The following is a 14,626-nucleotide window of genomic DNA, read 5'->3' as shown; positions in this document are numbered from 1 at the left end:
GCGGGTGGCACATAAAAGACACCATTTTGAGCGTGGCCGTTGCCAGTACCGCCTGACTGGCCTCCGTGCGGGTGACACGTAAAAGCACCCACTACACTCTCTGAGTGGTTGGCGTTAGGAAGGGCATCCAGCTGTAGAAACTCTGCCAAATTAGATTGGAGCCTGGTGTTGCCATCCAGTTTCACCAGTCCTCAGTCAAATCGTCCAACCCATGCTAGCATGGAAAGCGGACGTTAAACGATGATGATGATGATGATGATAGATAGATTGATAGATATACAAATACACATACATTAATGAACACACTCTGGCCTCTAGCTATAGCCTCCTCTCTCTGTCTTTTTTTTTTTATTGCTACTATAATGACTTCTGCTCCTCAATTCTGATTGATCTCATACCTCCACCATTCAGGCAACCCTAACCCAATCATCTCTTCATTTCTCCTCACCCTTGCTGCCTCCAACCCTTCCTTAGCCATACAACTACTACAACTTGCCACTACACCCAATTCTTCCTTTCCAGCACATCTGAAATCGTCTCCCCACTCATATCTTTCCTGAATGTAATGATCTGCAACATTTTAAACAGAACATTAACATCAATCTCACCTACTTGCACAAGTAATTGTCACTGATTCAACAAATAAAAGAAAAAATATGCATTTAGTTTTTAATGTATGTACCAGCCTGCCTACATAGCTATGTACTAAACTACTTATAATTTTAGCAACCCTCATTTGGTTGCTGGTCAAAATGGCTAAGGAATTTAGTATAGAATGGATATTTGTTAAAGGGCCAACATACTACTCGTATTAAAGGTCATTTAGTTCTTTGGTTAAAAGTCATCATCATCATGATTTAACTCTGTTTTCCATGCTAGCATGGGTTGGACAGTTTAACAAGAAATGGCAAGGTTTCATAGTCTGTTTCAGTTTAGTTTCTATGGCTTGATGCTTCTCCTAACGCCAACCACTCTACAAAGTGTACTGGGTGCTTTTTATGTGACACTTTCACCAATGCCTTTTACGTGGCACCAATACTTTTTACATGACACCGGTACCAATACTTTTTACATGACACCAGCACCAGTGCTTTTTATGTGGCACATTGATTTTTAGGATCTAACAACTAAAGTGGCACTTTATACAAACATACAGCCATTATTATTATCAGACGGATAAAGCAAATGCCTCACCTGTGTTTCCATTCCTTGTTCCAACATCTTCTGAGCTTGTGCCTCTACATCTTTGCGAGCTTGTTTAATGAATCGACGATCTGCTTCAATCACCTCAATTCCACTTAAATCCATTCCTTCACATACATAATCTGCATTAATTAAAAACAATATGTGAATCTCTCCTTCCATATTTACATGCTACTTTGTATTATGAAACCTACGAAGGGAGACAACATTCTCTAGGAAATATAAAATGGATATGTGAACACAAGTTTACAATCAACTACAAAGATTTTATTCAAATTACGGCTGGTTTTTTTTTTAAAAAAGTCTAATTATTACTTTTTAATATCATCATCATCATTTATTTAATGTCCATGTTTTAGGTTGGAATAGGTAGATATACATTCATCTTTTACTTGTTTCATTCATTGAACTACAGCCATGCTGGAGCACTACCTTGAAGGATTTAGTCAAACAAATCGAGCCCAACACTTATTTTTTAAAAGTTTAGTTCTTCTATCAGTTTCATCTGCCAAACCACCAAGTTACAGGGATATAAACAAACCAGCACCAATTGTCAAGAGGTGAATGGTGGACATACACAAACACACACACATAAAGTGGGCTTCCACGCTGTTTCCATCAACGAAATTCACTCATAAGGTATTGGGCAGATCAGGACTATAGCAGAAGACATTTTCCCAACATGTAGTGCAGTGGAACTGAACCAAAAACCACATGGTTGTAAAGCGAGCATCTTAATCACACAGCTATAACTATCCAGGTGGAAAACCCTTAACAAATGCCGTGCAAAATATTTTTAGTCACAATGAAAAAATATAGACTGGAAATGATTAAATCTGTTCGCATTACAAATGGTTTGGGATACTCAGTATGTGTATATCTTATTACAAACTTCTTGAATCGTAAGTCTAAGTTTACGTGTCCGATTATTCAAACATTTGAACAATCATAGACGTGAAACAGTAATAATTTACGATATTGGAGCTAGCTTCTATTAGAATGTGCGCGCGCGCATATTTTATACGCAAGAAAAAAGGAAATTTGCTCTCTTACCGAGTTCATTGAGACTCTGAGCAGCTTTAGTTATCTCTCTTGCACCTCCCTCAAGCTGACTTCGCAGTCGTTTACTTAGATAAAGTATGCGAATAATCCGTCGCAAAAGATCACAAGCTTCCTGAAGAGAAATATTTAAAAAATCACTTATCGTGTCACCAATACACAATTTATATTATTCTTTATGTGATAAAGAAAAAAAAAATCTCCAAGAGACTCGTCTGCAACAGTAGCTGGCACGGCATATGATGTAAGGGAAGTAACTGTTTTTAAAAGCTAAATAGCTCTTTATGATGTTTCCCCACCATTTAATAAATTTTTATTACCCATGTATGATTATTAATACACATACATTCTTCAATATCATTTATCGAGTACATTAAAATATTAAACCTATTTGTTTTATTTTAAACTCTGAACAATGACAATATCAGGTATTTTAATTTTCAGAACCGCCTATATCTATGAGAATTATTATTCATTGATTTTTTAGCAGTTATCATAAAAGAGCAGTAGAACCTACATTTGCTAAAGAAATAGATTTAGATTGAATAGCCAAAGAAGATATTTTAGACTGTGGAGCAGAAGAGTTGTGCACACAACACCAGCAGAAAATAACCCACTGTCCAACCGTTTTATACTATCAACAAACAGCAGTTATAGCTAGACATGAGCAATGATGGTGAATCTTTGAATTGCCACAGACAAAAAAAACATGTTCTCCAAGTTTTTGCTGTGGTAATTTGTTCAAATATGGTACTTTAAATATATTATGTCTTAAGCTTTTGTTTTGAGCACTAAGGAAACAGAGACACACTGTGTGTCCCTTAAAACTCATGAGAGATGCATTATTAGTCTTATTTATCATTCTTCAAATTCTTTATGCAAGCATTTGTACACAAACATTTTCATAATTATTGTAAGAGCGGTCAGAATATATAACGGTAGAAAAACAGACTAGTTAGGTTACAGTACCAAGTTCAATAAAGTATAATTCTAGGCTTTCATTTAACTAGGGCCTAACTATAAAAAAAATAATCACAAGATTCTAACAGGAGAAAAAATGTAGCATATTTTTATGCAATGATAAGGAATATTTAATAATTTTCCTATGAAGAATTCTACTCAAAATATTAAAATGTTCTTTCTAATCAATATACAATATACCATGACATATTTTTTTTAGTTGCAAATAACTTAGACTACTGAAAATTTTGATCACTATTAAACTAACATTTTTACTGACCACTATATATAAGATGTGACCAAAAACGAAGAAATCAACTTTCAAAATGATAATAAAGTCTTCAAAATAAAATTTTAAAAATTCAATTCCCTGACCTGTAATCTTCTTAGCTGTGCAGTTCTCATTACAATTTTGTTGAATGGGTCACTTACTTTGCACCGAATTCTATGTAAAGAAATTAAAAATAGAAAGACACAAAAGCATTTTAGAAAGAATTGTCACTAAAATTTTCAGAATGTATCTGTCCTCATTACTGCATAAGTAGTGTTAACATCACTTAGCAGTGTCAACCAATCTCAATAAAAAAACTATTTTTGTTTATCTTTCCTTAACCCTTTAGTATTCAGATTACTCTTATCAAATGTAATACTTATTTACTCACATTGTTTTGACTTAGTTGTATAGTATCCCAAAACTTTGAGATTTCAATGATGTGATTGTTTATTTTTAGACTGACATTGTAGAGTAGGTGTGAGAAGCTGAATCTGGGCAGTTTTAACATAAAACAGGTAGAGTAATTGAGCCAGATATGGCTGGTTTAAACACTGAAAGGTTAAAGCACTACACAAGATGAAATACTGGATGAGTTACAAATTATTATATGTACCTTAGTGTTGTATAATCTCAGACTTATGACATTTGGTTAGCTAAACAACTGAGCACAATCCACACTCTTGTTCCAAATATACTTCATCTAGCTGAGGAGCATACTACACATGTCAATTTGCAGCAGCTAACAGGGTAAAATATAGTGCTTTGGACTCAACATGTGTATGTTATAAGATTGAAAAATAATAAATCAAAGGACTGCCTTCAGATATTTTACCCTAATGTATATTAAGTTAAATTTACTTTCTTGTTTACAACAGATCATTAGAAATGCCCAGAATATTAAAATCCCAAAGTCAACAGATGTTATAACAAAGGATTTCTAAAATAATTGTTGTGCCTTCTGAAAATAAGATACAACAATGCTTTTGCAGCAAACAGTTGTCAGTTGTCAAGTATAAGTTGGTATGTTTATTAGATGTAAGAGAATTGCAAAACATTTTAAAATTTTGCTGTGGTAAATAGCAATCTGTATTGGCAAAAATTAATTCAAAACATTAACAAACTGAATAAGCTTTAATTAGCAAAAAACAAGAAACAAATTCTAATATTTTGGGAGCTTTTTGTAATCTTTCTTATAAACATCAGTTAAATGAGTTTTGCCACATTAAAAATATTCTTAATATCATGTCATACATCAAAACAGATCAATGTCCAAAAAAAAAATTAACTATTGTATTAAAAGTACAAACTGTCATATTAATGCGCTGAACTACATACCACAAGGCATGAGTCCAAACCTTGCTGCAAGGCAATGTGATATGTTTCTTCTAGATGATGCACATTACTTCACTTGTATCAGTCTACCTCAATAGTTAGTAACTGGAGGAAAATTCAACTGTAAAATAAGTTCCTCTAAGAATTTGCAAAATCAAATTCACATTAAAAAAAACAATCCACCATGGTAAGACTGATATTAAGAAAAAGATTTCAAAATAAACAAGACGGATATGCTATTGTGATTTTTTTATATCATGTGTTGATTTTGTAGTCTGCAAGTTTTTGTTTGTTTTTTCTGTTTTTCTCTCTGTTAAAGGTTTTATGGCCAAGTAGGAAACAAATTTATAAAAAAAAAAAAAAATTTTTAACTAACCGTTCCATTGCAGAGAGCAAGGACTGAATTCTTGATTGCATCATTTGAAGGACACCTGATAACGAAGAAAAAAAATTAACAAAATTTTCAGAAATCAAAAATTGTACTATAACTGCTTTCACTTGAATTAATTGAAAAATAAATTATAATCAAAATAAAGTGATATAAAGATATTTACAAGTTTTAGCAATGTATTTATTTAACAATTATTTAGGGAACTGTTTTTTTAACAAATTGTAATCAGTTACCTTCAAGGGTTTCCACACCAGTAGCTTGGGAAAGTAAATCTTCATGATGATCTACAATCTAGAAGTAATGTAAAAAAAATTTGTACATAATAAAATAAAAATGAACTTTTTCTATGAGTGTACACATATAGAAAAAGTTCATATAATTCGTACTATGAACCCCTAGATATCCATGTGAAGCCTTACAACCAAAACATCATCATTTGGACCCAGTTGACACTCAATTATGTTCTCTGACTTATAAAACTACAATTACTTTGGAGTAAGATAAACTCTTTGAAAATTAGTGACTGGTTATAGGACAATTATTGCTCAATGGCTGAAACTCAAACAAATTTTGAGTGAGACTCAAGTGAATGAGGCTGTTACGTGTATGTTTGTAAACTTATTGCTCAGTATATTGGCTCAAAGGCATTCAGAAGCTCAGGATTAAAAGACTTAATATATATTCTTATACCTGGTTCTATAGTGTGTTACATGATTTCATTTTTTTCATTAACGATATTTATTTTATTGACCCAGCATTAAATGATGATGATGTATACAGTGTAAATAAAATTGACTAGAAAGTCAACAAATTGAACAAGAAAACTTCATAACCAGCAGCTACTAATGCCAGAAGCAGTTTCTTCATTCAATTATGTAGAAATCATTAAAGATCTAGATGTAGCTTTAAAACAACAACAGGCTCCACATTATGCTATTAGTATCAATTTTATCGATTCTAGTAAGAGAGTAGTGACTCCCTTGAGGAATTTAAATTCAGAAACTGGTGGGTGAAATTTAAATTCAGAAACTGGTGGGTGAAATTTAAATTCAGAAACTGGTGGGTGAAATAAAACTTTTTAACGCCTCCAGTATGGTATTTTATTGATCCTTGCTGAGTCTCAAAGAAGAACTTGAATCCAGAAACTAGGGTATTAAAGCCCCCAACATGTACCAGCATGTATTATCACCACATATAACTTTTTAATGTCACAAGATTTACTTCAAAATTATAATTATTTCAATAAATGTAAACATTTTAAATTTTATTGTAAAAGAATTTTATAAAAAAAAAAAAACATTCGAGCGAGGTCGTTGCCAGTGCCGCTGGACTGGCTCCTGTGCAGGTGGCACGTAAAAAACACCATTTTGAGCGTGGCCGTTGCCAGTACTGCCTGACTGGCCCTCGTGCCGGTGGCACATAAAAGCACTCACTACACTCTTAGAGTGGTTGGCATTAGGAAGGGCATCCAGCTGTAGAAACTCTGCCAGATCAGATTGGAGCCTGTCCTCTGTCAAATCGTCCAACCCATGCTAGCATGGAAGGCGGACATTAAACGATGATGATGATGAATAAGTTAAAGAGAAGCAGAAATGTATCATTTTTCAATGTTAAAAGTTCCAGAAATCTGTTTCTCAAAATTTCTGAAAAAGAGTAAATGCTTTAAATGTTTGTTTTTATTTTTACCAACTGCAAAGAGTTTTGTAACCAAATATCTAAATTTTGGTTTAAAATTTTGGCACAAGACCAGCAAGTTCAGAGGAGGAGTTAAGTTGATTGCATCAACCCTCAGTGTTCAACTGGTACTCATTTTATTGACCCTGAAAAGATGAAGGACAGATGCAACTTCAGCAGAATTTGAACTCAGAAAGCAAAGATGGGCGAAATGCTGCCAAGCATTTTGTCTGACATGCTAACAATTCTGCTAGCTTGACACCCTCAAGTACCTAAATATTGATAACTAAGTACAAATTAATGCAATATTGTGTTATTTCTGCAACATCTTTAACTTTCTTTCTGATAAAATAACAATACTGGTAAGTCTCACAATCCATTGGATCGTAGAGGCACCACAGAAGACTTTGTTTTCATGAGAGTATATATAAGACATGTCACCATCATAGCACTGCAAGATAATGAAACTCTCCTCAGTTTTAGTGCTCCAACTGCTTACGTGAAAGTTTGGTTCCAACCCTGCAGTACTTATTACAGATGAGTAGACAAGACAGAAGAATTAGGGTTCTATATCACTAGTACAACAGGATACAAAACATTGAATTATTAGTTGACTGTTATAAACCTTAACTCAAAAGCTAGTCATGCTCTTAATATATACGCTAGAGAACCTGTGGAAGTAGACACAGGAAGACATGAAACAAGGTGGTGAAGCATGATCTTTGGATGTTGGGTCTCATGGAGGTGATGACAAGTGACCGAGATCTTTGGTGATTTGTGGTGGTGATTTGTGGCCAGTGCCAGTCACATGTGAATGGCACCTACTACACTTTCAGAGTGGTTGGCATTAAGAAGGGCATCCAGTTGTAGAAATCAAGCCAAATTAGACTGGAGCCTGGTTCAGCTCTCTGGTTTACCAGTCCCAGTCAAACCATCTAACCTATGCTAGCATGGGAAACTGATGCTAAACGATAATGATGACGACAACTAACTAATAAGAGATTTTCTGACCTGATTATGGATCTCCTTGTCCAATATGGCCATGCCATCTGTAAGTTTTGCAAGTTGTTCCCCTATAGCAATTCCTTGGATAGTTTTATTAGCATGAGCTTTGACATCAAACTTATCGTCCAGGAATGGGCTGAAGGTTTCTAAAGAAAAGAAATATAAAATTAATCAAAAACTTCTCACTGAGTCATTGAAATGATGACAAATGGAGTTGGAATTAAGCAGTAATGTGTAGTAATAGTTATACAAGATAAACTTTTACTTCAATTTAAAGTAGTAAATTTTATCATCTTAAATGTTGTATAAATTAATATTGATAAACAGTATTGATACGAAATTAGCTGAAAAGATTAATAAACAGATTGTCGAACAGTGAAAAATTTATTTCTTTACTGCCCACAGGGGGAGGGGGCTAAACAGAGAGGGGACAAACAAAGGGATTAAGTCGATTACATCGAACCCAGTGCGCAACTAGTACTTATTTAATCGACCCCGAGAGGATGAAAGGCAAAGTCGACCTCGGAGGAATTTGAACTCAGAACGTAACAGCAGACGAAATACCGCTAAGCATTTCGCCTAGCGTGCTAATGATTTTGCCAGCTTGCCGACCTGAGAATAAACGCAGCACAGTGAGAAATAAACATTGTTTGTAAGTAATCTACATAATTCAGTAGGTCACCAGCTTCGATTAAACACAAGTGATATTTCTGACAGAAAGATAAACTCTCAAAAGAGAGTCTATCGAATGCATAAATGAGTAGTAGTAGTTTCTTATACAGGTACAGCGCCAGAAATTTGTGGGAAGGGAATTGGTGGATACCATCGATCTCAATCCTAGATGGTACGTTATTTCATCAACATCAAAATGATGGATGACAAAACTGAGTTCGGCAACATTTGAAATCAGACCAAAGAGAGCCGGAAGAAAAATTGCAAGGTATTTTTTCGAAGGCACTTGCGTGTGTGTGTGTGTATGTGTTAAATAGCTGCTTGGTGCTTCAACGTAATGCTATTTTTCTGAAAATACGAAAAAAAAAAACTATTATTTATTTTGTGCGGCTAAAAGTTACACCTTAAAACATTTACTGGGTTTCCTCCATACAATTAATTCTAATGATTTTAAGCCATACATTACAATGAGTATCATGTTCCAGACACCTGCCTACTTCAATTCATTTTAACTCGATGATGACAAATTACATATTTCTCATAACTTTCTGCCCCATACTCCTTTAAGAATCAGCAGATTTCTTTATATATATATACTTCAACACTTTATCATCCCAGAGTTTAATAGCTGCAGGTGTGTCCGTCGTCAAGAGATCAAACATAACAACAATTAGTTTACCACTGTCAATAAAACAATGAAATATCCTGCGTATTATTTTATCATTCAATTACGATAGTGAAGCAAATTTAGGCTGTATAAACAGAGTTTGTAATTTTACGAAAAGCAAACAGACTTTAGACTGCAAAATAGTTAAATAAACGAGGTAACTTCGTAAATATTTACCATCTGAATTGAGTTGCTGTAACACGTCATCCTCCATGTTAGATAAAATTATACTTAACTACAGACACCAACCGACACTGATTTGTGACTAAAGTAAGAAAGAAAAAAATAAATGAAAATAAAATTTAAACTACAGATAATTATTAGTAGAAACATTCAAGTCATTTTATCTTCTTTTCAATGTAATATTGTCCGAAGTTTAGAGTATTTCAAGCACTTTTTCACTTAAAAGACCACAATTGAAACTGAACCAAAAGATACTTGTGGTGAACATAGAGTTAAATTATTTGACATGACACCTATTGTTCACTTTCTTCTTTACAAGTGTCACTCAACGTCTATTTAAACATAAGCAAGCAGTGCACATAAGTCATTGATCTCGGTATCACTAATTCATAGCTATCAAAATGATCATTGCGATCAATTATACTGGATATGGTTTAATAGATATTACGTGCAAAGTAAACCTCCATAACATCAAAGGAAGGAAAAGGTGTCTCTACATTAAAAAATCTTTACAAATGCAAATAATTATTGTGCAGATTACAAATACCACTAGCTGCGAATATTTCTGCATACATATACATACGCATACCACATGTTTCTGATCAATTCTGACCTAGTAGACCTATGACCAAAGCTGTTCCAGCTATATTGATCCTGTCTTTTTTTTTTCTTCCTTTCGTTTTTTATTGGATAACTACGTTATCCAATTTCTTGGACATAATTTTAGTGAGATTTGACAGCTATTTATAGTAGTTGAGCAACCGCTTAGAGGAACCTTCGTAGGTTTGCATTATACTTCTTGGGGGAAATAACTGATTCAGACTTAGTGAAGTTCTAACCTGTAGCATGTTTATCCAGCTCTTGCGTACGTGTTTCCCTGTCTGGTCGTGTGGTGGTAGTTATGCTACTCCACATGCTCTTGGAATGTCTGCAAATTGTTAACCATTCAACAGAGTTTGGCAACATTGCAGAATCATATTCCAATTTTAATAATGATGAGGATGGTGAAATAAACGATTGCTGATTAAATAGGTCTCCAAATTTATATATGTGATTGACATAACCTAATGTTAAAAGTGTGTACTAGGAAGATGGTACTAATTTATCTTTACTTTTAACAGTGTTGATAGATACATGTCATATCGAGGTTGCATTTGGTCATTTCAACAAAATACTTCATGTGAAAAAATATACATATGTATGTATGTACGTACGGACGGACGGATGGATGAATGTACAAGCCAGTCACTAACAAAGCAACAACACTGTTTGAGTTGAGAGAGTTCCCAGTTTGTAAATATGTGATTGAGTACGTGTGTTGGTTTGAATTGTCGATGCATACATCCAAGTGTGTGCATCTATTCACGTAAGAATCTCAAATGGAGAATTATTGGAACGTTTTACAAATCTTCACAGTATCACTAATAAATTGGATTTGGAGATTATGCATAAATTTTTTGCTCTTTCACTGTAAAACCGAGTATTTCTAGGTTTTTGTGCAATTTTGTTTATACATAACTTAATGCACCTATGATGATAGGTACATAGGTACCTGCATCATATGTATGTCTTCTCTTTCTTTTTTTAATTTAGAGTAAATTTTGACTAGCCATTGACTTGGTAGCAAAGTATCCTGATTTAACCGTCATCTTTTAAATCTTAAGGTCTTACAGATTTTTATAGTCCCAAAATATCATGATCATTTGTAGCTTATGAATTAAGGATTTGTATGTTTTGTTTCATACATGACTTCTCATGCATATACTAGCAAATCTCGATATGCTCATATATACTTAAATGAAGAACTTCTGGAAAGTTTTAAAATTTTTTACAGTTCCAATGGATCTGTAGTCTTCGAATCAGCTTTCTCCTTTCTGTGTGCACGCGCGCTTTCGTGTGTGCGTGCGCGCGTGCGTACGTCCATGTGTGCAGTTTTGTATGTTTTGTTTTATGTATGTCTTCTCACACATATAGTTGCATGTCTAGACATGCGCATTTATACTTAAATGATAAAATTCAGGAAAGTTTTACAGATCCTTACAGTTCCAGTGATGGTTTGGATCTGTAGTCTTCGAATCAGCTTTCTCTTTTCTGGTTTTGAGAAGCCAAATTTCTCAAGATATGTACTTGGACAGTGTGTTACATATCCCAGTGCCCCAATAATTTCAGGTATAAACCTGAACTTGTAATCTGGATAGAGTAGCTGTAGATTCCTCAATAGTTCAGCGCCGGTATTTTCTTTTTTACTGATCTTTAGTTTTATGTTAACATCCATTGGGCAGCTGATTTCCACAACTGTACACCTTTTCGCTTCTCCATCCCAAACTACTGTCAGATCTATTATGTTTACATTTTATTGAGATTTTTACTGGGACATTCCACCAGTACTCCTTTTTATTATGAGTGGCTATGGCTTCTGCCATACTGTGAGTTCTTATTTCTTCGTTCAATGTATGTATGTATGTATGTATTTACTCATTCATTCTCCCTGCCTGTTTGAAATCATTAGTGTTGCATCATCTTTGTCTCACTTGGGGCAAAATGAGTAATGACTAGTTTCAATAATTTCTCTTTGAAGAGAGTCACTTCAGCTGATTGCGAAGAAGCTATAGAGAATATTTTATGTTGAGTTTTTAGATTTAACAGAGTTCCAGTAATTTCATATCATGTGCCATCTTTCCATGACCTAGATATTTAATTTTTTTTTTTCTTTGCATTTCTTATCTTTCTGATGTCTGAGGATGGATATTGATGTGTATGAGTCTTTTTTTTTTTTTTTTTTTCAGATATAATTCTGGAGAATTGAAGAGGCAAATTTACCTTATTTTGTCTTACTCATTTTGCCCCATTTAAATTTGTCTTTTATATGCTCAAAGAGAACGGAGATAAGTTTCTGAAATAGTGTTCTGAATACGTTAGTGTTTTTAATGCTTCTAAAGGTCATTTGCTTAACTGATACAGTGAACTTTTATTAAGAAAAGAAGAAAAAAATTTTTTTCTCAAAGTCAAAAATGCTGTAAATATTACTTATTGTGCCCCAAACCCCACCTATATGATTTTTATATCTGGATCAGAGAACTAGGATGATTACGCGACGTTTAGGTCTTTACTGCGGATATTAGCAAGAGAAAAGATTTAAAGCCGTCTCTGATCAGACAGAGCTAAGCTTTTTATCTAGACCGATGTCGAACTTGATCAAGTAGTTCACATTTTGCGTTGTTTATCTTGTCTTCTTTTTCTTTACATAACGATAAAATTTCGTTCGATCGTCAAGCGAATTTTATTATATTTCAACGTTTTTGCTTTCTTTTAACTCCACTTTTTATGCCACAAACTTTATATACTTTAAGACAGAAAAAAAAATTCGAGCTTGCCAGGATTCGAACCTGGAATCTTCTGATCCGTAGTCAGACGCGTTATCCATTGCGCCACAAGCCCCGACTGACAATGGTTGTGAAATTTAATATATTTATTTTGTAATCAGCAATATATGGTGTCTATAGAAAATATTTTTGTTTAATTTAATTTAATGAAGCAAATAGTAGTTTCTGAGTGATTCCATTCTTTCATTAAATTTTTACCGCTTCTTTTTAAATGATTTCTTTCATCAGCAGAAAGATTGTTTATGGTCTGAACCTAGATCAAACTATCATTAAAAGTACTCCAAGCCGTTACTTTCCTAGCTTTTTATTTCAAAATTATCTAAAATTACTTTATCCCAAAGCTCCTTAAGACTGTGGGATGTCTCTGCACTTCGATTTCGTTACTATTTGTAGTATCTCAAGCGTCCACGTAAAGTCTTCCTATTCGGCTGGTTTTTCCCTAATTGTTTTGTATTCCGTGACTGCTATTTTTTTATTTTTTTTACTCGATGACTCTAAATCTCATGTTAACATTACAGTAATTGTATTTTATAATTACTCTCAGTAACTGTCCAACCATTTTATACATTATTATGTAAAACTATCCAGACTACTGTCTCGCCCTGCTTGTTATAGTTTCAAGAGATTTTGTTGTTGTTTTGTAAATTGTTACATACTGTCATAATTAGACTAGTGCCCTCATCTTGTTACAGTCACGATGTTTTGCCGTATGTGTATCCTCTAGCCTTTTCCACGTGCCTGTTTTGACATATTTACGCAGGTGTGACCCCACCCCCAGCATAAATTTGTTTCCTCATAACTTAAAAATGGATATTTTTTTTATTTGAAATTCTCAACAAATAGCCTTCAGATTGCGAACATTGTGATTATATCGGACTGGAAAAAAAAAAAAAAAAATAGAATAAAAAATTCAGTACCTTGTGACTATAAGAACCAAAATGATTTTCTTCCCTGTTTTAGACTGAATATTGAATTTATGGATGTTATTGTTTAAAATTATTATATCCCCTTTGATGGGTGGTCTCATTCCAAAGCTTTACTAAGCGGTATTTCTATCATGGGTTTTTCCAGTGAAAACACTCAACATATTTATGTATATTGTTACTTAAAATTTAAAATGATTGAATTACATTGGACTAAAGAGAATACCACATATATTTATTACAAGAGGAAGGAAATAACGTCATAGTTTTTTCTAACATTATTTACAAAAGTTAGAAAATACGTCATTGTGACGTCCAGGCCTTTACCGAAATTAAGGGAAAAAATCATACAATATTTGTCTCACTGGTAATTTTCGTCATATGATATTATTTTCTTTGTTACCACACACACACACACACGATAGCACATACATATAGACACACACACACACACACATACATACATACATACACATACACACATGTATGTCCCAAAGAAACAGAGCGTAACAGGTAAAGTAAGGACTACAATTGTTTCATAGCAAACTTAAGTCTGTTACATAAATTGTAACGAACATAAACCAACTTAGCTAATCCTCAGATCCCTGCTACCTCCACGTTGTTTAATTTGCAGCCCAGAGATGGACAATTGTAGTCCGTACTTTACCTGTTTCACCCCTTATCTTTTGGATTTTTATTCACATTCTTTGTAGCTTTAGTATGGTGACTGTCAGTTTATCAAAATTCCTTGTAACTTCCATGTGCTAAGAAGAGTGTCACAATGTTATGTATATTTTATCGTATGTTTTCCACTTTTTGTCATCTGTGTTAGTGACATAAATGCTTAAAGCTTACTGACCTCCTACTTAGATCCCAAAACCGTACTTACCTATATATATA

The 14,626-nt window shown here is 33.8% G+C and overlaps 2 protein-coding genes and 1 non-coding gene across 4 annotated transcripts in view; 1 reads left to right on the top strand and 2 right to left on the bottom strand.

The window, feature by feature from the left end:
• Nucleotides 1–13,739, bottom strand: part of LOC106868148 (conserved oligomeric Golgi complex subunit 5) — a 38,324-nt gene extending 24,585 nt beyond the window's left edge. The window contains exons 1-8 of one of the 2 annotated variants that reach the window (XM_014913279.2): nt 13,721–13,739; nt 9,415–9,502; nt 7,905–8,044; nt 5,453–5,510; nt 5,205–5,259; nt 3,598–3,667; nt 2,257–2,377; nt 1,195–1,325 (exon numbers count right to left, since the gene is read on the bottom strand). In XM_014913279.2, coding sequence (XP_014768765.1) covers nt 1,195–1,325; nt 2,257–2,377; nt 3,598–3,667; nt 5,205–5,259; nt 5,453–5,510; nt 7,905–8,044; nt 9,415–9,451 — 612 coding nt within the window. In that variant the 5' untranslated portion in view covers nt 9,452–9,502; nt 13,721–13,739. Of the gene's footprint in view, nt 1–1,194; nt 1,326–2,256; nt 2,378–3,597; nt 3,668–5,204; nt 5,260–5,452; nt 5,511–7,904; nt 8,045–9,414; nt 9,503–9,868; nt 9,888–13,720 lie in introns of those variants that run through there. The other variant, XM_052966386.1, reaches the window with a different exon arrangement.
• The window catches only part of LOC106868149 (purine nucleoside phosphorylase LACC1), a 44,418-nt gene continuing 38,359 nt past the window's right edge, over nt 8,568–14,626 (top strand). The window contains exon 1 of the mRNA XM_014913282.2: nt 8,568–8,838. The gene's annotated coding sequence lies outside the window, so the exon portion shown is untranslated. The remainder of the gene's footprint in view (nt 8,839–14,626) is intronic.
• On the bottom strand, nt 12,786–12,858 carry Trnar-acg (transfer RNA arginine (anticodon ACG)). Its single transcript has one exon. It is a non-coding gene; the product is annotated as a tRNA-Arg (tRNA).

The sequence above is a fragment of the Octopus bimaculoides genome, chromosome 3, assembly GCF_001194135.2.
Source record: "Octopus bimaculoides isolate UCB-OBI-ISO-001 chromosome 3, ASM119413v2, whole genome shotgun sequence".
Taxonomy (NCBI): domain Eukaryota; kingdom Metazoa; phylum Mollusca; class Cephalopoda; order Octopoda; family Octopodidae; genus Octopus; species Octopus bimaculoides.
This window is presented reverse-complemented; position numbering and strand designations above follow the sequence as displayed.